This window comes from Ursus americanus, chromosome 19, assembly GCF_024610735.1.
Source record: "Ursus americanus isolate L20-20 chromosome 19, mUrsAme1.1.p, whole genome shotgun sequence".
Taxonomy (NCBI): domain Eukaryota; kingdom Metazoa; phylum Chordata; class Mammalia; order Carnivora; family Ursidae; genus Ursus; species Ursus americanus.
Window position 1 is genome coordinate 26,912,203 of NC_142145.1, and position 23,324 is coordinate 26,935,526.

General features: G+C 54.8%; 1 protein-coding gene across 1 annotated transcript; it reads right to left on the bottom strand.

The window, feature by feature from the left end:
• Window positions 1-5,869: 5,869 nt before the first annotated feature.
• On the bottom strand, window positions 5,870-18,079 carry SIGLEC15 (sialic acid binding Ig like lectin 15). Its single transcript, XM_045789988.2, has 6 exons — window positions 17,909-18,079; window positions 11,089-11,148; window positions 10,359-10,742; window positions 8,923-9,303; window positions 7,761-7,791; window positions 5,870-6,078 (listed from the first exon to the last, which is right to left on the bottom strand). The coding sequence occupies exons 1-6, from the start codon at window positions 17,958-17,960 to the stop codon at window positions 5,997-5,999; spliced, it is 990 nt and encodes a 329-aa protein (XP_045645944.2). The 5' UTR covers window positions 17,961-18,079; the 3' UTR covers window positions 5,870-5,996.
• Between the last annotated feature and the right edge of the window lie 5,245 nt (window positions 18,080-23,324).

Sequence of the window (23,324 nt, forward strand, 5' to 3'; positions counted from 1 at the left end):
AGAATTTATTTTTCTTTCAATGGCTTAAAATCACTTATGGGGCAGCAAGTACTTCCTACGTGTGTTTGACCCTTTCCTTCCCACATGTCTCGTGTGGCCTTTAAAAACCACAACTCATTTGGTCATTAAATGTGCAATATTCACTTCTTATTCATTGTTTAGCATTTTACATTCTTGTACAAAGGATGAGTTTTTATATAATGATGAGAAACAGGGAGAAATGAGAATTGGTTTAAGTAAAATTCTGCAAATAAACCAGATACAAATATAATTCACATGTGGTGGACATGTCTCGTTTTTTGGCAAGTTGGTTGGTGGGTCTTTTCATCCAGAAATCACACTAAGAAAAAGGTGAGATTAGAAAGCTGGTAATGGGCAGAATCTATATATTGTGACACGTCACCACGCCGCACTCAAGGCCTCTTGTTTCAAAGAGAATTTAATGCTTGGTGGTTTAGGGACTGGCAGAGACAGGAGGCCCGCTGGTGATCCCAGAGAGTTCAGGAGAGCCCTGAGAGTCTGATGTGGTTGTGACCTCAGGAGGAGGAGGGACAGGAAGCTTCCGGAAGGCTCCACTGCCCCAACGCTGGAGTTGGTGGGAGGGGGAGGGGCACCTGGGAGGGCTGAGCTGCCAGGGGAGGGCCTCGGAACCTGAGCTCTTTCCTACTGTTCGTTTTCATTAACATTTGTAAGACATGTCTGGAATGGGCCAAAGTATGGTGGGATGGTCTGCACTTTTGGGATTATCATCAGTTTGGGATTTACCCGAGACAGGACCCCTTCCACCCTTGTCTGGGTTTGGCTTCCTTTTCCAAATAGAACTACAGGATTAAGGGATTGAAAAGTGGATTTGAGGCCAGCTGTGCCACCTCCTTGTAGTGTACGAATCCGGTTACCTGTCTAGACCAGCGGGCTTTCTTGCTGGGACACGCCCAGGGAAATGCAGCCGGAAGTGGCCCCTGGCACCAAGGGACAGCCCAGAATTAGAGAAGGTCTCCATCTAAGGATGAAGGAGCCAAGATCTTCCTCTGAAAACTCCTCCTCTTCTGAAGACAGTGCTCTTCCCTCTTGGTTTTCCTTTGTTAGCCAAACCGTTTTAGGAGACAGCCCTGCATTCCTGGTCTGTTGGTCAGAGTGACCAACATGGCCTCTCACCTGGACAGCGTATTTTAATATAGCCTAAATTTGTGGCTTAGACCAGATTTACCATGGACTCTCCGCCTTCCCAGGCTGACCTGCTCCCTGCCTTGTCTTCTTAATCAACCTTCCTTAAGGCCTCTCTGCCTACCTTCCCTTTCCCTTCCCCCTCCTTCCCACTCTTACCCTCCCCCACCCCCCTCTCCTCCTTTGGTGGAGGTATGGAGGTGAGTGTCTGGGCACTCTTCAGCTATGGGGACCCTTTGAGGTCACTTGCACACAGGACTTGGGGATGACTGTCAAGACAAAGGTCTGGGGGCCCAAATCCAGGGAAACCCAGAGAGTTCCAATCCCAAGTAATTCTGTATTCTTGTATTGGCAGATCATATTTTTCTCCCTTTAGGTCATAAAACAGGACACAGAGGAAGGGGCACAGGAGAGGAGGAAAGCCTGGGGAAGAGGAGGTGGCAGGTGGATGTGGAAGGAGTTGGGACTGGGCCACTTTCCTCCTGGAGATTTCCCCTTCATTGTAAATGAGCATAAGTGCAGCCTTTCTTGTTCGCTGGGTTTATAGCGAGAACTCCCTGAGGTCACAGAGGTGGAGGCACTCAGGAAATGTGAGGGGCTGTTGTTGGGGGGGGCGACCCAGTGTCGCTGACCTAAGTGGCCAGGGCTGACGGTGGAACAAAGCCCGAGACCCCAGACTCTGGGTCCCTAAGGTCCCACTGGCCTGAGGCCCTGTGAGCGGTGGGGCCCCCGCTCTCCTGTCCAGGCTGGCAAGGGGGCGGTATGTGAAAACTCAGCCCCACTGTGCGTCACTTCCGTTCCCAGGCAGGGCCTACTTTCAGTGTAGATTCTCTCACGGACCGGGCTTCTCCCGCAGACACATCTCCGTATGAAAGTTAGGTTAGCTCTTCAAGGGCACAGAAAGTGTGTTGGGCTGTCGGCGGGGCTGGGTGGGCATAGGGCCACTGTCATCTCTTCCTCCTGCTGCCTGTCTCCAGGGGCCGTTGTTGGGAGGCTGTGGAGGGCAGCGTCCAGGCTGTCAGAAGCCCTTCTTGGGACATATGGGCTCACGGTCCCAGAGCACTGTACGGAGGAAGCAAAGGTTCTAGCTGTGTGCCCTGGGCCACGCTGGGGAGTCCAGTCTTGAAAATGCCAAGTCTCTTGGGCTCTTTGTGACTTCTCCGGGGCCCGGGGACCATGTGCAGACTGTGTGTGTTGCCTGTGTCTCTTGGTCCTTGCTTGCCCCTGACAGAGCCCCTGTGCTCTTAGATGGTCCGGTTGGGGAGGACGGCGGCTCTGTTCCATGGAGACCTCCCCGTGGCAGCTCCAGGCTCCCAGGGGTCTGGTGATGGCCAAGTGCAGCCCCCTGGCCACCCTCCCCTTCTGCCCCCAGAGCAGCTGCTTTCTCTGGAGATGAAGCAGGAGGCCGCCTGTGCACCGTGAGCGAATTGGTAGAGGGAGGGCCAGAGGGATTCCCACGATGCCCCCACGGCCCATCACCGCATGTGAAATCACTCCATCAGAGGTGCATGTCTTTGAGGAATGCTGCCGCTGCGGTTTCTGAGAAGCCCTACCTCACACTGCACACAGCACAGGAAGGAGCACGGGCTGGTTAGCTTGAATCCTTGTAAGTTGGGCCCAGCCAGAGGGAGCCTTGGACTCTAGCTTGCTTCAGAGTCACCTGGAGTCAACTGGACCCTGGCTAGAGACAAAAAGCTAAAAAAGCCATTTTGAGAACTGGGTAAATATGAACGTGGGCTGTAAGACGGTCTTGTTCAATTATGTTAATTTGCTCCGTGATGATGGCATTTAAGTTATGGGGGAGCATGTCTTGTTCTCCGGAGACGCAGCTGAGGTATCTAGAGGTGAAGTCTTGTGGTGTCTTGAATGGTTTACTCTCGAATGGTTCAGCCAAACGCACATGCACGTGCACACACATGCACGCGCACACACGCACGCGCGCACACATGCACGCGCACACGCGCACACACGTGCATGCGCACGCTAGCAGATACGGCAAATGATAGCTGTGGAACGTAGATGGTGATCATCTTTTTCAGCTTTGTGTGTGTGTGTGTGTGTGTGTGTGTGCGCGTGCGCGCATGTTGGAAAATGATCATAAGACAAAGTTAGGGGCAAAATCACACGAGCATTTAAAGTTCCAGCACCCACCCTCAGAGCCCACTTTCAGGAGGCCCAGGTGGCACTCAGAATGGGGATTTGAGCAAGCTCCCAGGTGCTCCTGACACAGGCGACCCTCCAAAACCACCGCAGAAACACCGCTCGGAGAGCCCAGGGTCTCAGGGTGGAAACCCCAGCCCCGGAGCGTGGCGGGTCCGGGGCAGGTGCCGCGTCAGGCCGGTGAGAGGAGCGCGCTGGGCAGTCCAGGGAGTCGGCACCATGCTGGGCAGCCTTCGGCTTCTCGGCGCCGTCGGGGGCAGCACCCACCGTGTGGGAGACTGCTCTTGCTGCAGCCTCGCCTCTATCCTCGTGTTCCAGCAACTTTCAGCCGCCTCAGCATCAGGCTGTCCGACCACCCGGCCTTTGCCCAGACCATCCTTTCTGCTTAGAATCACCTTTGTCCTTACCTTCCAATTTCCATTCTTCCCATTACACGTTCCATCTCCGTGTTCCCTCCAAGCCTTCCCAAGCCTGGGTCAGTCCTCCTTTCCGTGTGCTCCCAGAGCGCCTTCAGCATACCATTGCCCTTACGTGATTTTGCGCTTACTGCTCTGTCGCTCGCTAAGCTGAGAAATCCTGGAAAGTCTTACCGTGGAGCCATCAGGACGGTTCCCGATGCTTCTGAGTTTCCTTATTCCAGGTACAGGGTAGGGTTTCACTGCCCAGCCCCTTGAGGCTGAGTAGGGCACGTGGCTAGTTCTGGCCATTGAGGCCTGATCTCAAGTGGGAGACCCTCTAGAGCTTTCTTTTTTATCTCCAGCCCAACAATCAACCACAAGAGATGGTGGATCCTTGGGAGCCTGGGCCCCTAAGTACAACGAACAAAGCTCTAACCCCAGGCCGTGATGGGCGGGTAACTTTGGGGAGGATAAACCCTAACTGTTTTCAGCCTCTGTGATTTGGGGGTTTGTTGGTTACCACAGCACAAGCTAGCCCAGACTGACGGATACACATGCCCTCCTCATTTCTGCATCCCCAAACGCCCGGCCCGATTCCTAGCACAAAACAGATCCCTGAGAAAGAACTGCTGTCACGGTTTTTCTTGGCTGCAAAACAGGCCTCAAAGGCCATGCAGATGTTTCAAGCCACACCACCCCCGTGTCCCTCGCTTCTCCCCTGGTGGTACAGGACCCTCCGCAGAGATGCCCACAGTATCCTCGTACAAGGAGGTACAAATGCCAATGCATTTTTGACAGTTCAGACTTCTGGATGGATCCCAAGTTAACTGTAAGCTGCTGACACCCACGTACCTGGCGAAGGCTCTGGTGAGCAGGGGCACCTCGTCACCCACCACCCTGCTTATTAACTTGTGAGGTTCCCTCAGCTTCAGGCCACCTCCCCAGACGAGCGTCAGCGAGGGCCCTTCCCTACTCTGCGTTACCACCCCAGCTTTGGGAAGAGTTCTGAGGGAAAGAAAGTTTGTCCCCATTGCCTCTTCAGTCCCCTAACTCTGTGGCCCTTGCCTCTTGCCAGCTTGCCCTGGTCTCAAGCACACCTGCTCCCCCGGCCCCCGACCCCAAAGACGGCAGGAGCTAAAATGCACACGCTCACACTGACGTGTGAATGTGGAAGGCAGCACCCCAGAAAGTCCAACTGAGAGGCCTCGGGCAAAAGCGGTGAAATTGCTGGTGGTTTCGGACCTCACACGTCTGGGGAGGGTGCAGGTCACAGGGAGAGGCCACCGCTGCGGCTGCCTTACCCACAGGGCCCTGCAGCCCAGACTGCCCCCCAGCCTCGCAGTGTTTGGTCCTCGAGGACAGTGGATCTGAGATACAGTGACATGGTGGGTGTTTCATTTCCTTTTCCCAGGGGTTCCCAGCTCCAGGCAGTGCAGAGCAGCCGATGGGGTCAGAGGTGGGCGGAGTGGGGGGGGGCAGTCACAGAGGAGACCCCGGGAGGCAGGGGTGCCAGGCTTCTCCTCACCGCTGAGTGGATGTTCCTGGGACTGCAGGTTTACACAGCCCAGCCTCAGAAGGCCCAGCCCCAGGATGGTTCTCTGGGATCCCCGTTCTCAGCCAGCCTGGTGTGGGGGCCCCACTTGTCCAAGAACTCTCTGCATGTCCTAAGGGTGCCTGCAAGGAGGAGCCTGTGCCCCCCCACCCCCAATCTGTACATGGCTCTGTACTTCCCAAAGTCCTTTCACCCCATTATTTCCTCAGGTCTTGACAGGCCGAGCGGCCAGGAGGGAAGAATACTATTGTCCATGCTCGTGAGTAGCCAGCTGAGACCCAGAGAGGTGAAAAATGTGCCCTGGTCCACACAGCAAGTCTGAGCCTGGGAGGCCCTCTGACCAGTGTCCTGCCTGTTTTACGATGACGTTCTATGTAGGAAAGGGCAAGAGTTTGTCCGTGAGTTTTGTGCTGGAGTTCACGTGCATGTGTGCGCACACAGACACACATACACTCACACACACACACACACACACACACACACACACACACTCACACTCAAAATGCTGGTCCCACTGACATAAATATCATGAGGGCTCAGGGACAGACATCCTTGGAGGAGACCACTGAGCCTCTGTGAGTGGGGTCTTGACACCCTTTGTGGGATGTCGCCCAGCAAGGGGCTGCCAACGTGGCTGGGAGCCAGGAAGGGCCGTCCCAGCCAAGCCTGGCGTTGGCCTCTGCTCCTCATGGGGCACAAGTCGATGCCAGTGGCTAAGGTCCTCATGGTGCACATGCGGCCGTGGGCAGGTCCCGAGGGCTCATCTGGCTCAAATTCTCGTAGTTGGACTCCTGAGCCTGGGGCCTGTGAACAGGAGAAAGTTGGGTGACCACCCAATACACAAGGTGGGGGGCGCCGCCAATTGCCCAAACCGTGCGCCAGCAACAGGCAGGAAGGAGAGCTGAAATGGGAGCCCGGCCCAGGTCCACCAGAGCGTGGGGGCTCACTAAGGTCGGAGAAGGGGCAGCGGCAGCATCTGTGGAGCATGGAGGAGGCCACCACGGAGGACGGCCTCCCAGACACCGGAGGCACTATCTTCTGGAGAGGATCTTCTCAGTGGCGTCAACAACCGTCTTGTGCCCAGTGCCCTCCACACGGATGTCCCCAGGCGTGGCCTCCTGAGCTCCCGCTGCTCTCCTGACTTCTCCCCCGGGATGTCTTAACGGGCATCTCAGACCTACCTGCGAGCGCCGGCACCCGTTTCCCTGTCGTCTTCATCTCAGCCGGTGGCACCCAGGTTACAGTGCCAAACCTGGGCACCTGGCTGCCTCCCTCGCTCGAGCTGCCCACCTGGCCCCCTGGTCAGCCCTGCCTTCCATCTTCCCCACCTCTCCCCTCACCACTGCCACCTCCTTCCGAGCAGCCTTGGTCAGCAGCCTCCTTGGAGCTCTCCTGGCCCCCGCTCTTGTTCGGATGTGGCCACCTGGGTGCTTCCCACCACTTGGTGACTTCCCCTCGGCCCCTTCCCACATCTCCCCTGAGCCTGTGACCCGCCCAGCGGCCGCCTCCCTCCCCAGGGCTCTGCTGCGTGGCCCTGTCCATTTCCTTCACAGCTCGTGCTTCAGAATCGAAGATGATCTTGTTTATGTGTTTATTAAGTTCTCCACAATAAGATGTGAGTTTTCGGAAGTTGGGGAATTTTGCCGTAGTGTTAGCACCCAACGCAGTGTCTGGTACATAGCAGAACCCTCAGCTTTCTGATTTAGGTGCAAAGCAAAGGGACATTGCATGGGTTTTCAAGAACGTGAGGGATGGTTGAACAGGCAGCTAGAGAGGGGCCTGGGCTGGCAAAATGGCTTTTCCAGCTTTCAGGGCATAGGCAGGGGCCAAGTTTTGGGAACGCCTGCGCTTGTCTAATAGGCCCTGATAGACTGTGTTCTGCCTCCCCACTCCCCAGCATCCTAGGCACCCTGCCCAGGGTCAGTGAATTGGATTCTTTCTTCCACACAGACCTTCACTTGAACAGACCCTGAGAGAGAAGGGGAGCCTGGACAGCAGGGTCAGCACGTCCTAGCTTAAACCCTCTGAACCTCTAACAGCATTTTGTTGGCAAAGCCTTCAGCTCTGGGGGACACTGAGTGCCCGAGCTGGCTTTTGTGTGAGTCTGCCTATTCTGGAATGCTGGGGAGCCCAAGAGACAGCCTCGAGGAATCACATTGAGGTGCAGACATAAGACAGAAAAATGACCCTTCAACACCAGGACACCAGGCAGGTCTGGGAGAGATGCCAGTGTGAGGCCCAGACTGTAAATGCTGGGGCAGGGGTGGGAAGAGTAGGTCAGCATGGCCTGGTCTGGCCAAGAAGGACTTGGGAGACTGAAGAGGAGGGCTTTGGGAGGCTGCAGGGAAGGTCAAAACCCTGGTCGAGGCCCAGACCCCAGCCCTGACCCTTTGCTTGGTATTTCTTCTTATGCTATGAGCCCCGAGAACCCTGCGTGCCTTAGCCAGTGGGGACTTAGACTGGGGTGGGTGAAGGCAGGTACTCACCGTGGCGGGGTGTCCTGGGCAACTGGCTGCTCTGTGTGAGGGACAGAGAGAGAAACGAGGGGGGGCATGAATTTCCACGGTAGCCTCAGGCAACAGGCCCTGCTGTCCACCCCACCCCACTGTGGAAAGTGGTCTGAGGGGACATGCGACAAACACTAGCTAGCCAGCTATGAAGTGGCCTTAGAGATGACTGGGAGTGAACGATGAGAAGCATGGAGGAAGGAGTCGCCCAGCAGGAAAACTCGCCTTTTTGAGGATCGCGGAGCCCAGAATGCTCGGTGGGTCTGAAGAACCGGCAAGAAAAGACAGCAAAGCCATAGCAAAGGCAACAGCCAGGGCAACTGTGACAAAGTTTGGATTTCATCCCAGGACAGCGTGAGGCGGGTGCTACTGACCGGGATGGGCTGAGCGGCTCTGGGAAGCACTCTCTGGAACACAAGCCGGTTTCCCATCCAGCTCAGCGAGAGCAGTGCGGGGTGGACGGCAGGTCCCGAGCACACCCTGCTAGCTCACACGTGCACACTTCTGCACCTGTCGCTCCCTCTGCTAGGATTACCATCAGCTCCTTGCTTCAGTTCCCAACTGGTGAAGTCTTCCCTCCTGGCCTATCCAGACGTCCCAGAGCGAGGCATGCTATACTCTGGGGCTCTGTGCTACCAGGGCCCAGGACAGCCCTCCTCCCCGCACACCGCAATCATTTGCTTCCTGCTCAGCACCCCATTCAAGGGCACGTCTTACTCATCTCTGTCTTCCGAGCACCTACACAGCACACAGTAGGTCCTCAAGACGCCTACTGTAGCACAAGGGAATGGTGCTATTTGGGAAGGCCTATGTGTGGTCAGAATCCTCGGGGAAGAGTCATTTATGGGGTGCAGGTGAAGGCTCGGAGCTATCCTTTTTGGGTCTCTATCTCCGCATCTCTAGGCTAGAGGGAAGTTCCTTCACTTCTCTGGCCTCTGCTTCCTTAGAGTAAAATGGGCTCCTGCTGGTTCCCCCCTCCTGGGCTCTAGCAGGGAGAGGAAAGCGAGAGGAGGCACAGGTGCAGAAAGCTTGTTGGGCTCAGTCACGCCAGGTGGTCGGCCAGCCGGTCTTACCTGGGAGGACAGCCCCCGCCCCTCCCCTCGTCCCCCACACCCCCACCCCCGGCCCGGGGTGCACCCACCTAGGCGGCGGCGGGCAGCGGCGCGGGCGGCCAGAACGCCGAGCAGCAGCAGCGCCTTGAGGCCGAGAGCGCCGAGCGGGAGGGCAAGCGCCGAGGCTCCGGAGGCGCCGTGGAATCGGAACAGGTAGACGCTGGCCTCTGCGCGGCCCAGGCTGTTGGAGGCCGTGCACGTGTAGCGGCCGTCCTGCGCCAGCGCGGGCAGCTCGGCGGTCACCTGGTGGCCGTGATCCTGGCCCGGGCCCGGCACGGCGGCCGAGCCGTTGCCCAGGGCCGGGCCGGACCAGTCGAGGGCGGGCGGCGGCTCCCCCTCGGCCGTGCAGAGCGCGCGGAAGGCGTGCGCCGGGCCGGGCAGCACGGAGAGGTTGACGATCCGCGGGGCGGCTGCGGGCGATGGCCACGGGGTCGGAGGAGAAAGCGAACTGCGGTCAGAGCAGCGGCGGGCAAGGGGAAGGGCAAGGGCAAAGGGGGACCCCTCCCGTCCCTTTTAGTCACCAAGAGATTTGGCGGCGGGGTGGGGGGGCGGAGAGGAGGGAGTAGGCGCTCTAGCGCGACGGTGCCTGGGACCCCATAGAGATGGGGCAAGTTATTCCGAAGCTCCGTGCCTCAGTTTCTTCATGCGTAAAATGGGGATCACTTACCTTATGGGGTCGTTGAGAAGATTTGGCAAGTTAATACATGTGTGGCGCTTGGATTCGTGCCTGGCCTATAGCGAATTCTCAGTGGCCGTTACTGTGGCTGTAGCACAGGCCTGGGGACTGTCTGCTGATAGGATTTCAAGGGCACTTCCCACTCCCAGACAACCTCACCAAGATCTAGAGTTGAATGCGTGGATCTGTGGCAGGGTGGCAGGCCCTGGGAAGAAACTGACATGCACTCGGAGAGGCCGCCCAGCCAGCCCAAGGGCACATGGAAGGTTCTTGGCAGAGCTGCAATGGAACCCAGAACGGGATCCCCACAGCAGGGAGGGCTAGGATTTTTAAAAGCTCCCAGCTAATTCCAGTACGCAGCCAGGGTTGAGGACCACTGCTCTGCGGATTGGGCACCCTCGTTCCCACTTCCTTAGGGTCTAGCAAAGTACTGCGCACTTGGCGGGCTCCCTGGGCACCTCCCCAGGGGGCTGCGGGTGCCCTTCTGTGCACAGAGCACACATCCCATCGCAGCCCTTGCCATTTTTGTTCAACTCGTGTCCCTCCCCCTAGACTGAGAGTTGCTGGGGCCATTCACCCTGTACGAGCTTCATTCCGATGTCCACTCCCCACTCCCGGGCGCCACTCAGCCCTGCTCGGGGCCAGCATTCTGCATTTTTAACAAGTTCGCCCGGTGGGCGGGCCCCCTGCCCTAGAGAGAGACGCTGGCTAATGCCCCCTTTCTGTGCCCGCGGCGCGCGCTGGGCGCCCTGGGGACGCGGCGGGCCGGGGGAAGGGCGCCGCGCTCACCGGTCACGCGGAGCCGGACGCCTTGGCGGCTCTCGTAGCGGTCGTGAACGTCGCCGGAGAACTCGACGCGGCAGAAGTAGCGGCCGTTGTCGGCCAGGGCGAGGCGCTCGACGCGCAGCGACAGGTTGTTGCGGCGCGGGTTGCCCAGCAGCCGGAAGCGACCGTGCAGGCTCAGCGCCGTCTGGCAGAGCTCGCTGCCCCGCGCCGCCGCGCACCGGAACACCTGCGGGCCCGCGTAGGCCTCGCCCGCGCGCCAGATGGCCGTGAGCGGCCCGTCGTAGTGGCGGTGCGGGTGCGTGAAGGTGCAGGGCAGCACGGTCGCCTCGCCCAGCGCCGCGCTCACCTCGGCCGGCACCTGCATGGACCAGCGCTGCGCCGGCGCACCTGCGGGCGGCCGGGGGCGTCAGCGGACTCTGGGGGGGAGGACCCCTCGCTGGGGTGCCCGGAGCCCGCAGGACTCAGGGAGCGTCTCCCTTGTGGGCACCCAGAAACCCACCCCGTGACTCGAGAGGCGTCTCCAGGGATCTTGACTCCCATGACACTCCAGGTGCCTGGACCCTCCCCGCCCTTCCCTGGGAGTCTTTGCCTCATTGGGGCGGTCCCACCTCACGAGCAGGCCCACTGACCCCATACTCTTTCCCAACACCAACCCTGCTGCAGAAAAGCCCCGGGATCCCTGGTTAACGTACAGTCCCAGCACCCCCCCCATAGTGATAATAAAAGCACTTACTGTGCACCTCTGTGTTGACCAGGTTCCCCGTAGTATCTCTTTTGGTTCTCACAAGTGATCCTAGATGGAAGCACAGTATCCTTGGGTTACATGTAATAAACTGAGGCACAGAGAAGTTGAGTAATTAGGTAAGGTCACACAGCTAGGAGGCACAGCCAGGGTCGGGACTCGGGACTGCCTGACTCCCCAGCCAGCTGTCTGGGCACTAAAGGCATGGAAGCTTGGGGCTCATCCAAGGAGACCAACACTCCCATTTACAGAGGGGAACAGGCCTCAGCAAGGGGCGATGGGTTTTGAAATTAATGTGTTGAGTGGGTGGATGGGGTTCCTTTCGAATCCAGGTCAAGCCAAAGGCGCTTCCCAAAAGGCAGCTAGGGAGCCGAGAAACCACGAGTGGTAGATCTTCGTGCTGTCTTCTTGCTCTGGGCTTCGTTCCCCAGTATGGTTGAGACCAGGTCTGGGAGCCGTGGTCTGCCTCCAGCTCCAAGATAGCTGCAGGGTTCCTGCCTCTGTTGGTGCACGCATGTGCTGCCTTGGAGAGGGGGTGAGCAGGTGCGTGGGGGAGGGTGTTGAAGCTGGGACTCGCAGCATCAGGCTAGGGGTGGTGTCTTCCTGAGGAAGGGGGGACAGGCTGGAGGTCTGCCCAGCTAGAGCCCTCAGTGCAGTTCACAAAAGGGATCTTTAGAGGGAATAATACAGCTGCTCTTATATTTCCCAAGAGCTTTGTAATTTACACAGTTCTTTTGTATGCATCATGTCACGTGACCCTCAAGACACCCTGGGGAGTGAGGCAGGGGGCATATTATTATAGATCAGAAAATGGAGGCCCAGGGTCACACAGAAGATGGGAGAAACCCAACTTTTCTGACTCTGCGCTCAGTGCTCTTTACTCTTTGGGGGTAGTTCCTGCCTTGGGTAGGAATCCCCTCAGCCCACAGCCAGTGACCATCCATCCTCCAAGAAGCCTATCCCATCTATGAATTATCTACAGGTCGGGACATTCCTCCTGCACAGAGCCAACATCTATCACTACTGACATGACCATCATTGTTCTTGGGGGCACGTGCATCGCCTCGCGGTGATGGCCCTCCTGGGACCCCATCATGGCCCTCCTGGACCCAGTGAGCCTTCCCTTCTCTGGTGGAAGTCCCGGGACCTCCCCTGCCCCTCCCCTTCCTCACTGCCTGCTTCGTGCCTCTCCTTGCAGCGTCAGCGCCTGAGCTGGGGTCTCCAGGGGTGTGCTGCACCAGCCGCGTGGGGTACGAATTGCGTTGTGTGAGCTCCGCCTCATATAAAACTACACTTCGGGCTTAGGCCGAGCTTGCAAACAAGTAAAACCGCAAGATTTTTTTTCACACAATATGCTTGTAAGCCACATCTTGTTTCTTCTGGACAAGTGGAATTATGCTTTTGAACCCACGTGGAAGACATGACATTTCTCTCTAGTTAAGAGCTTGTTTGTTCAGTTGTTAATAATCAAAGGGCCTAGTTTCAAATTGGAGAAGCCCTTTCTGAAGGTTTTGCTGGTTTACTCAGTACTCCCAGGTGCAGAAAGTGTTTCCCCACTCTTGAGGCTCAGCCTCTGCCTCAGTTTCCCTACACTTCCCACCCTCTGTAACCTCAGCCTCCTCTGACCTCCTGCGTCTTGCAGGCAACATGGAGCCAGGTACCGATTCCCTGGGTAGTTTTTGCTATTGTGTGCTCATCGATTAGCCAACATTTATCAGACACGTTCCCACTCTAAGCCAGGCGCTTGGATAGAAGCCAGGGTTACAAAGATCAATAGGATACCTTATCAGCCTGCTGGAGCTCACCGCTCAGAAAGGGAGACACATCAGTGAACACAGAATTACACTGCAGCCTGCCAGGTCCTCTAATGAGGGACACCGACAATGTTTCCTTTGTCTGAACAAGATTCCTGGCCCATTTCACTCACCAGCTCCCTCCCAGTCACCCCCAGGGCTCTGCTGAGTCGTCCTAAGGGGGAGGCCTTCCTGAGCCCTAAGCCTGGGTCTGGCATCCTTTCCCTGGGCCCCGGGCCTGGCAGACCTACTTCCTCTGTGGGCATTGCCTATTCAACTGTGTGTCTTGCCCAGGCACCCGAAGCTCCGGCGGGCAGGACCACGGGTATGTGCCCGTATTTGTGGTGTCACCGCCTCATGCAGCACTTACCATGTAGTCACTGATGTTGAATTGCTGTAAGAGGGCAGAAGGTAGGGTGATCAGGCTGGCTGGGGAGGGTGGTGTGGGCTGGGGAAGAGGTGTGCAAATATTAGGCAGGGAAATGCTTGGAGGACCCGGGAGAGAGGAGGTGTTGTTTCAGCGAAGCCTCGAGAAAGGAGTGGGATTTGCTAAGCCTTGATGTAGACTGAAGGCATTCTAAGCAAAGGGGGCAGGTGGGCAAAGCCACGGAGGCAAGGACGGCAGCGTGGGGGTTGCAGGGCATGCCCAGATAATGGGGCCAGAGCACGCAGTGCTTTGGGTGCTTGCTGGGAGACAGTCCTCATATCTTGTGCATGGCAGCTCTGTGAGGGACTGGCAATAGCCCCTTTTGGAGAAGGGAGGGCAGAGGCTCAGAGAGGCCACGTGACTGTTGCAAGGTCATCTGACCAAGCAAAAGCAGAGCCAAGGCTTCACCCTCTGTGGTTCCTGTTCCTACTGTGTCCCTGGTGCCATGTTGCCCCAGGAGGGCAGCCTCTTTGGGAAACATCCTGAAGTGTGGTACAAATGGTAGGCTTCCCTCCCCCGGCCCCGTCCTCTCCCTGGAGGCTTCTGCTGTAGGAGCGGAGAGGGCACACAGAGGCCCTTTCAGCCAGGGTTAAGATCTTGGCTTCTGTCAGGGGGAGATCTGTGTTTCCTGTTTACCTGCTGGCTGGTGTTTCAGGAGACCGGCGCCTGGACTCCCTCTTACGTGGAGACTTTGGATGCATCCACGCAGGGACTCAAGGTGAGGGTGGGAAGCCCCAGCAGGGATTGCCTGGGGAGCAAGTGCGTTTGCTTTGGCAGGAACCCCAGCTCCCAGCATCCTATGACAGGTGCCGTGCATGAGGGAGGGAATACTCCTGACTGGAAACCCTGGCACCTCATTGTAGAGCCTGCAATCTCCCTGCCTCGCGACTGGAACCTCCGCAGTCAGCAGGACAGCCAGACTCTTCTCACGGTCCTGAACACCACCCCTCCACGGTGGGCCCCAGGGCATGCTGCACGCCTCCCAGCTTTGGCACAGCTGGATCTGGGTGACAATCTCACTTGTGGTCATTCTTTCTCCGCCTCTTGTGAGCAGCCAGTCTGAGCCTGGCACTGTTCTAGGCTCCTTCACTTTCTGGGGGATCGTTGGGCAGGTTACTTAATGTCCCAAGTCTCGGGCCCCTCTGCTACCAAATGGGGCACCTGGTACTTTCCTCATGGGCTTGAGGGTTGAATGAAGTCACACGTGTAGCTTGCCCAGCAAATGCTCAATGCACATTAGTCCCCTGCTCTCACCAGCCCTGCAAAGGGAGTGTGAATACAAGGGAGCAGGGTGGGGGCGCTGAGCAGTGGTGGGGAGGTACTCTGGGCAGACGTCTCGAGGTGATGCAGCAGGGGTGAAGACGTGGTACCCTGACATCGCACCTTTTGTAGTTCACGTGGGCATCTTAGATCAGTGGGCAGTCACAGCTGAGCATGGCCTGGGGCCAGTGTCGGCCACAGGGTGCTGTCTCCAGAGTGCCTGCTTAGCTCATCTCTGTCCATGCCCCCCCCGCCAGCCTTCTCCGGCCCCTGCTCCCCGCCAGTCCTCCTCCACCCCAGGTAGGACTTCTCAGCCCAACCTGCTGGCCAGTGTAGCCGCCGGGAGCAGAAGCGGCATCCTGGCCCCTGAAACTCTCCCATTTCCTTCTGGACCCGTGACAGCAGCCCATCTCCTCCCAGGCCTTTCCCTGCACGCTGCGAGCTAGGGCGACTGCTGTGATTTGTCTTGCCTTTTGGTTGGTTTCTCGGCAGTGGTTCCGAACTAGTAAATTCCTCTGAGCACCAAACCATGCTCTGGGCTCCCCACCACTGCACATAGGTGATGTCAAAGGTGGGGCTTGCTCTCGGGAGACTCCAGCAGTTTAGTCCAGGCTGTGACACCCCAGAAAAGTCACCTGACTTCCATAGGCTTCCTTAAAATAGGAACAAGGGTCCTTGCTTTGTGGCGCTGTGGTGAAGTGTCCAGGCCTGACACAGAAGCCCTTGAGGATGACGGCTGCCGTGATCCCTCCACCTGTGGATCAGAGGTCTGTGGACCGACCGCAGTCTCGTTCAAGGTCACCCAAGCAGGCAGAGCTCCCAGACCATTGTTCTTCCCACCTGCGTGTTCCCCGGCATCTCCAGCTTTCTAGAAGCAGATTTGTGGGGATCCAGAGGGGAAAGACGAGGGAGAGTGTGCATGAGCCCCTGGGAGATTCGGGGCTGCCCCAGGGCACTGGGGGCTGGCGGGGGGAGTGGCATCAGTATGAAGGAGAAGAGCACAGAAGGTAGAAGGGGGTTTCCTGGACCAGTTCCTCCCACTTTGCTTTTGCCAAGGGCCTGCCCCGGCTCTTTGCTCAGAGCTGTGGTTGGGGACGAGACTGGGGCTGTGGACATCTGCTCAGGAAGCCCGGGGCTCCCGCACTGCAGCCAAACCCGGCCTAGCCCTCCGGCCTCCTGCCCAGGCCCCCGGCCACATGGAGGGGCTCCTAGACAAACATCTCCAGAGGGGCTTCGGGGTTTCAGAAAGTGGGATCCCCTCACCCTAGTTCACGGACCTCTCCGTTGTAACAGTGAAGCAGCTGCCAGTATGAGAAAAAAGGGTCTCCTCCCCAAGATGCCGCAGCCTCTCCGGGTAAATCTCGACCCACGGCTGGAGCGCTTGCGCGGCTTGGGTTTTGTTCTTGGTCATGTGACTGCTCAGGCTTCCTCTAGGTCTTTTTGTCTTTGATGAATTCATAGCCATTGACCCTCCACAGGAGAAAAAAAATAAACCCAAACCACCTCCCACCCAACCTCGCCTCTCTCGAGGTTAATGTGACTTCAGCAAGATTTCCCTGCCATTTATTGTGCAATCACTCAGCACCAGGACTGCACTGGTGGCTTTTATCCACGATCTAATTCTCCTTCACGACACCCCACAAGGCACCAGGGTCCCCACTTTATCGATGCTCCAAGACGTCAGGCAACCTGCCCAGGGCCACGTAGCTAGTAAATTGCAGAACCAGGATTCAGGGGTGTGTGTGATGTCAACACTCACATCTGAACCGCTCTCTTATCAGCCCCGCGTCTGGGCGGGGTCACCTCCTCCAGCCCCCACTGTCTAAGTGGGACCCAACCCTGAATCACCCCAGAAAGATGGCTGAGTCAGGTCATTCTGGGAAAAGAAAGCCTCTTCCCTCTTAGCTCCCAGCACTGGGCTGTGTGGTGGGACTCGGGGCAGCGGGGGTGGGGCCGGTGGTGGTCCGGTCTAGAGCCGCACGTCCCAGCTCCACCCACACCACTCACTGGGCCCCTCTGCGCCTCTGTTGCCTCATCCGTGAAAAGGGAATAGAGTAGTTCCTTTCTCAGACGGTTATGAGGCATACGTAAGGTACTAATTAAAGCGCCCAGCACTGCTAAGAGCTATCTGCGCGTAGTTGCTAGAATTATCCAAACCAGACCTGAACTGGACGCTGCCTCTGTTGAATGCTCGAGAGGAAGGAAGAGGAGCCTGAGGGTGGGAGTTTATCATCCAGTCATGGAGACAGGACCCAGACAAGGAATGGTGACTGACTCAGAACACTGTGATGCCGGCGATGTCACCGTGCGGTGTGTGACGGCCCGTGGCCCTGCCCGTGGAGGCACGGATGCCGAGTCCAGGGACACAGTCACAGGAGGCACACGGGGCTCAGAGGGTGGCCTCTGTCATTTATCCTGATTGCCCTCAACTTGTGCGTCAGAACGACCCAAGAGAGGGTGCCTGGGTGGCGCGGTCGGTTAAGCATCCCATTTTTGGTTTCGGCTCAAATCTGATCTCAGGGTCGTGAGATTAAGTGCACTCAGCACAGAGTCTGCTTGAGTTTCTCTGTCCCCCTCCCCCCTAAAATAAATAAATGCATCTTTAAACAAAAATGACCTGAGAAGCTGGTTGAACATGCAGACCCCTGAGCCCCGCTGCCTGATGCTCCCATTGTGCGGGTCTGGGCCGGAGCCAGGACCCGCATTTAGATGGACGCCCCTCTCCCCCCCACAATCCTCGTGCAGATGGCCCGGAACCAAAACACTGTTCCCAGGGACCCCGGCTCGCTGAGCTGAGTGCCTGATGATGTTGTTACTTAAGCCTGCTGCAAAGAGTTCCCATTCACCCCTTGGGGTTCCCGCTGGGTGGTCAGGGTGCCCTCTCTCACTTGTCCCGTCCCCCGTGTGAAATCACCCCCCCTCTAGCTCCAAACAACCGCGTGCCTCCTCCCCTCCCCTCTGGGCTGTGCCCATCGAGACGTAAAGCGCTCGAATGATGGCAACACCCGAAGTCCCTCAGAGCCTGGACTGTCCTCCCCCGAGCTTGCCCGTCATCTCCCTGGATCCTCATGGCAGCAGGTGAACGGGTGGCCTTTCTACAGGGGGGGCCACTGAGGCCCAGAGAAGTCACCAGAAACCCAAGGCAAAACCTGGGCTTGAACTTCTGACTCCTGTCACCACCGCTTCCCAAGGTGTGCTTCCTTCTCCGCGGGCCTGGAGGCTCTGGGTGAACCCGGCTGCCCCAGGGGCGAGGAGGGAAGATGGTACCTAAGGTTTTGTGAGCAGCTGTTCTGTTCTGAGCATGGGCCAGAGAGAGTAGTGGCAGACTCACCCATCAGGAGGACGCCCACTAGGCAGGCCAGGAGTCGGATGGACCATTCCATGTTGCGGGCGTCTGGACACCCCAGGCCGGCCCGCGCTCGGCCAGACCACCAGGGAGGCTGTGCGAGAAGGCAGGTGAGGCGGTGGGCGGTGGGCGGTGTGCCCGGGTCTGCGCCCCACCGGGCTCCAGGCACGGGAGGAACTGGGGAGAGGCAGTCAGGCGGCCTGGGTATGATTCGATGAGGCCCGTGGGGTTTAGTCATGTGGAAAACCAACAGGGGAAGCACTCGGATGATTTTCCAGGGCAGGAAACAGAGAAGTACATGAGGAAGATGAAGGACCCTTTCCCATGGCCGCTGGCCCCTTTGGAAAAACTGCTGTTCTTAATGCTGCCTGCCTTCCCTTCCTCCTCCCCTCCTTCCTACTCCTTTCTCCCTCCCTCCTTCTTTCTTTCCTTCCTTCCCTCTTTTCCTTCCTGCATTTTTAGTGTGCCAGTGTAGGTTTTCATTTGTTTTTGGTTTTTGTTTTTTGTTTTAGAGAGAGAGAGAGAGAGAGGGAGAGAGTGTGCACCCGAGGGGGGGGGGCAGAGGCGGGGCTCACAGTGGGACTCGATCTCACAACCCTGAGCTCATGACCTGAGCCAAACTCAAGAGTCTGAGGCTTACCTGTCAGAGCCACCCAGGTGCCCCCGAGTGGGTTTTCATGCTGATGAAGCGATCTTACTGTGGCCATACAGATTTTGAAGTGGTGATTATTCATGGAAGGATAATCATCTCCAAAATGTAGTCATCGTTGACAGTGGTTACACTACCAAGCAGCATAAAAGGGAAATAGTAAAATCATTAAGCAAATCAATCCTGAAAAGCATGTCAACGTGCGCAGAACATCAAAATGTCAGATAGAAATATCCTACCACAGGGGCAGAAACTTCGTGGCTGTTGCAAGGAGGTCGACAGGAAGCTGGCAGAAAAGCGGCCAGGTAGGGGGGCTGGCAAAAATGAGCCAATCCGTGCCTAGAGGCAAATGTTTTAGGGATAAAGGCTAATCTGTTAAAACGAAGAGAGAGACAGAGACAGAAACAGAGAGCGGCTCTCAAATACAATAGATTAAAAAAATAGAAGATGATTTCTCTCCCACATGTCTGTCCCGAAGTGAGCTGTTTATGTCGGCAGGCGGCTTGCTTCTCCTGCTTCTCCTGGTCATCCCGGGATCCAGGCGCCTCCATACCGTTTCGCCCTCAACCCCTTCCCCTGCGGTATTGTTAGTGCCGTTGAAGGCCGAAGGTGGGAATCAGGCTTGGTCAAGGGGAAAGACGGAAATCCTAAGTCAGTTGGCTTGTGGTTTTGGTCATCCGTGATCCCAAAGTTGTATGCATCACACCCACTCCCACCCCATGGGCCCAGATTCAGTCATACAACCACACCCATTGCAAGGGAGCCCTGGAAGCGAGGTCACGAGCAAGGCGATCCTATGGCCAAGTTACAATTTATTACCATGGAAGAAGGGAACTCGTGTTGCTGGGTGGTTGCCTGTCTCTGCCATGCATGTTTGCTAGAACTCTAGAAAACTAAACTTTGGAACAGAATCGATTCCATAAACTCTAAGATGTCATTGAAGGACACACCCTTATTTTATCCAGCACTAAGAGACTGAGAAAAGAAAACCTCTCTACCTTTGTATAATTGTAAGATGCCATTGAGTGTAACATGTGTCCAGAATTCAGAAACGTGAAAATGTGAAAAAAATGGGCCTCTTAGAATGGATGAGATATAGTTCCTTTTTTAGTTTCTTGGTAATATATTCTCAATAAGAAAAGATTTTCAGAGGGGCCAGCCTGTCCTCCCGACGCTAGAAGGAGCCGTATGGAAGAGATGCAGGTCTGTGTTCAGGCCAGGGTTTGACAGACAGTCTTCATCGGGTTAAGGAGGCTTTTCCTTCGACTCCTGGTTTGCTGAGAGCTGTTAGCGTGAATTAGTGTGGAGTTTTCTCAAAACCTTCTTCTGCTTTTATTGAGAGAATCATGAGATGTTTCCTCTTTAGTGAATTGTTGATTGGTCTTTCCTAATGGAACCAGCCTTGTGTTCCTGAGATAAACCACGCCCGATGGTGATGTATTATCCCTTTTCCACATTTCTGGGTTCAAGTTGCTAACATTCTGTTGAGGATTGTTAATGTCCGTGAGGGATTCGATCTGCAGTTTTTGTTTCTTGCAGTGTCTGCGTCTGCTCTTGGCATTAGAGTAACGCTGGCCTCACAGAACGAGTCAGGAAATGTGTCCTCTGCTGTTTTCCCAAAGAGATTATGAGTTGATATTACATCTTCATGAAATATGTGGTAGAATTCCCCTTGCAAACCAAATCATCTGTGCCTAGAGTTTTCCTTTTGTTGGAAGGCTTAAAACTATGAATTTAGCCTGTTTGATAGAGTACTATTCAGATGATCTATTTCTTCTAGAGTAAGTTTTGGTAGGTCACGTATTTCAAGGAAATGGTCCATTTCATCCAAGTCCTTGAAATTGTGGGCACAGAATTGCCGATAATATTCCCTTATTGTCTCTTTAATGCCTGTGAGGTCTGTAGTAATATCATCTCTTTCATTCCTGAATTAACAGTACTTTATTTATTTTTTATAGGTTATTTAAAAATTTTTTTAATTTAAATTCAGTAATTAACATGTAGTGTATTACTAGTTTCAGAGGTAGAGTTCAGTGATGATATAACACCCATGCTCACTCCATCACGTGCCCTCCTTAATGCCCATCTCCCAGTTACCCCATCCCCCCACCCCCTCCCCTCCATCAACCCTCAGTTTGTTTCCTATGATTAAGAGTCTCCCTCTCTGATTTTGTCTTGTCTTATTTTTCCTTCCTTTCCCCTATGATCCTCTGTTTTGAATTAAGAGTACTTTAAAAAGTTCAGATTCAAAAACTTGTGTCCCCGTGTCCTGTCCCCGGTCCTATGCTGGACACGCTCAGACGTGTGGGAGAGCAGCCGCAGTGCAATTGAGTGTGCTGTGATTGAGGGCTCAGCTCTCAGCCCCAAGCCTCGTTTCTCTACTCTGCTGTCAATGCTGAGGCTGGCTCTTGGCAAACCACATTTCTCAGACACGCTTGCTGGCCACTGGAAGGCATTAGAGAGAGACTGGAAGGTGAGAGCTGGGCTTCCAGTACCTGTTAGCTTGGCTCCAGCAGCTGATGAGAGTTCTGGGTCCAGCCTCCAGATTCTTTTGACAATGGAAGCCTGTTGAGTCCCCTCAGGACTACAGCACCAGCCAGGCATGTCTGTCCCCCTCCCACCCTATCGTCTGAGCATTAGTGGCCCCCTTCATAGAGCTGGCCACCAGCTGTGCAGGGCCCCTTCCTGTGAGCTCCTAGACCTCAGTAACCTTACCTCCCCCCGCCCCCAGCCCTGGGAGGGGTAGCTGCTTCCTCTGGTTACTAGTACTTGGGCTGCTCAGAATCTCCTATTTTCTCATTTACCCTTCAATTACCCGTGTAACCAGTGGCTTATACTGTGTTTGATACGTGAACTCAGTAAATCTCCATTTAAGAGGTCAATTCTCCCCAAGTTCGTCTCTTAATTCAACACAATCTCAATCAAAATATCAATAAGCTTTTTTTTCTACAAGCAGATTCTCAAATTTATATGGAAAGACAAAGGAACTAGAAGAGCCAGAATTGTTTGTCAGAAAAGAAGAATGCATTGGGAGGACTGTTGTTACATGATTTCCAGAACCACGATAAAGGTGCAGAAACCAGGATAATGTGGTATCTGTGGGATGATAGCCACAAGGATCAATGAGACAGAACTGAGAGTCCAGAAATACCAATGCAGCCAACTGACTTCTGACAAAAGTCCAAAGGCAATTCTATGGAGAGAGGACAATCTTTTCAACAAACGGTTTTGGAACAATTGGATGCCCCTATACCAAGTTAGATAGATAGATAGACAGATAGCTAGCTAAGTTTTAAAAAGGGCCTTGACCCATAACTCACACCTTATACAAAAATTAACCGAAAATATAGTATAGACCAAAGCGTGAAATATAAAACTATAAAATTTCTGGGGGAAAACAGGGAAAAAAAATTTGTAAGCTTAGGTGAGGCAAAGGATACTAATTTTAAAAAATAGTAAACTGGATTTTGTTAAAATTAAAACATTGACTCTCCAAAAGACACTGTTAAGAGAATGAAAAGACAAGCCACAGACTGGGAGAAAATATCTGCAAATCACATCTCTGACAGAGGATCTGTATCCTGAATATACAAAGAGCTCTCACAAACCAACAATAAGAAAAGAATAATTAAAAAATATATCAGTAGATTCGAACAGACATTTCACCAGCGAAGATATACAGATGGCCCATAAGGTCATGAAAGCACGCCCAATGTCCTTAGTCTTAAAGGAAATGCGAATTCAATTCACAGTGAGATGCCGCTCCACACCCGTTAGAATGGCGAACATAAGGGATCCGGATAATTCAGATGCTGAAGAGCCACAGGTGTGGCTGGTGGGAATGCACAGCGGTACTGTGCCCCACGGCGGACAGTCTGTCGGTTTCTTACAAGCAGTTTTTACCATGCAGCCCTGCAGTCCACTCCTAGGTACCTACCTGGTGAAATAAAAATTTACATTTCAAAACGTCCGTGTGGGAATGTGTATAGCACGTGTATTCATGCTCACCCTAAACAGAGACAGCTGGATGTCCCTCACAGTAAGTGACACCTGTCATACATGCAGACAGCAGAGTGCTGTGCGTGGACGGCAAGGAACACACTGCCGAGTTACACAATAGCCTGGATGAACGAACTGCATTTTGCTTGGTGGGAGAAGACAGGCTCAAAAGGGTACCTGTGGTATGATTCTGTTCATGGAACGGGCAAAAACCATAGGGACAGGACACAGATCAGTGTTACTTACCCGGGTAGGGGCCCAGGAAGGGGTTGACTACAAGGGGGCAGCAGGAGGGAATTTGGAGGGAATAGAACTGTCCCGTATCATGATTGGGGCATGAACACATGATTCTATTTGTCAAATTGCAAATGCAAACGTATGGAATTATAGACTACAAAGGATGAATTTTACACCTGTAATTTAAGGAAATTAACCAGGATATGGGGAGAACCCCAAATGGAATACAAAAGATAACAAAACACCTGAATGTATTACAACAGAATAACTTAGCCTGCAGGAGAGAATACAGAACTAGCCTCAGTTTCTTGGGAAAACCGTGTTTTGACTGAATGCCCGAGTTAAGACAAAACACTGCGCATAATCACTGTACTGTAGTTAGTAAATTTGTTTCTCATAAGGGTAGAGCTGGAGACTCTGAAACTATGTATGTGTCCATGAGCGCTGAACAGATGAGCAGATACGATGTGGATGATGAGCCAGGTTTCTCTCAGCTGGAGAGAAAAAGCTACAGTT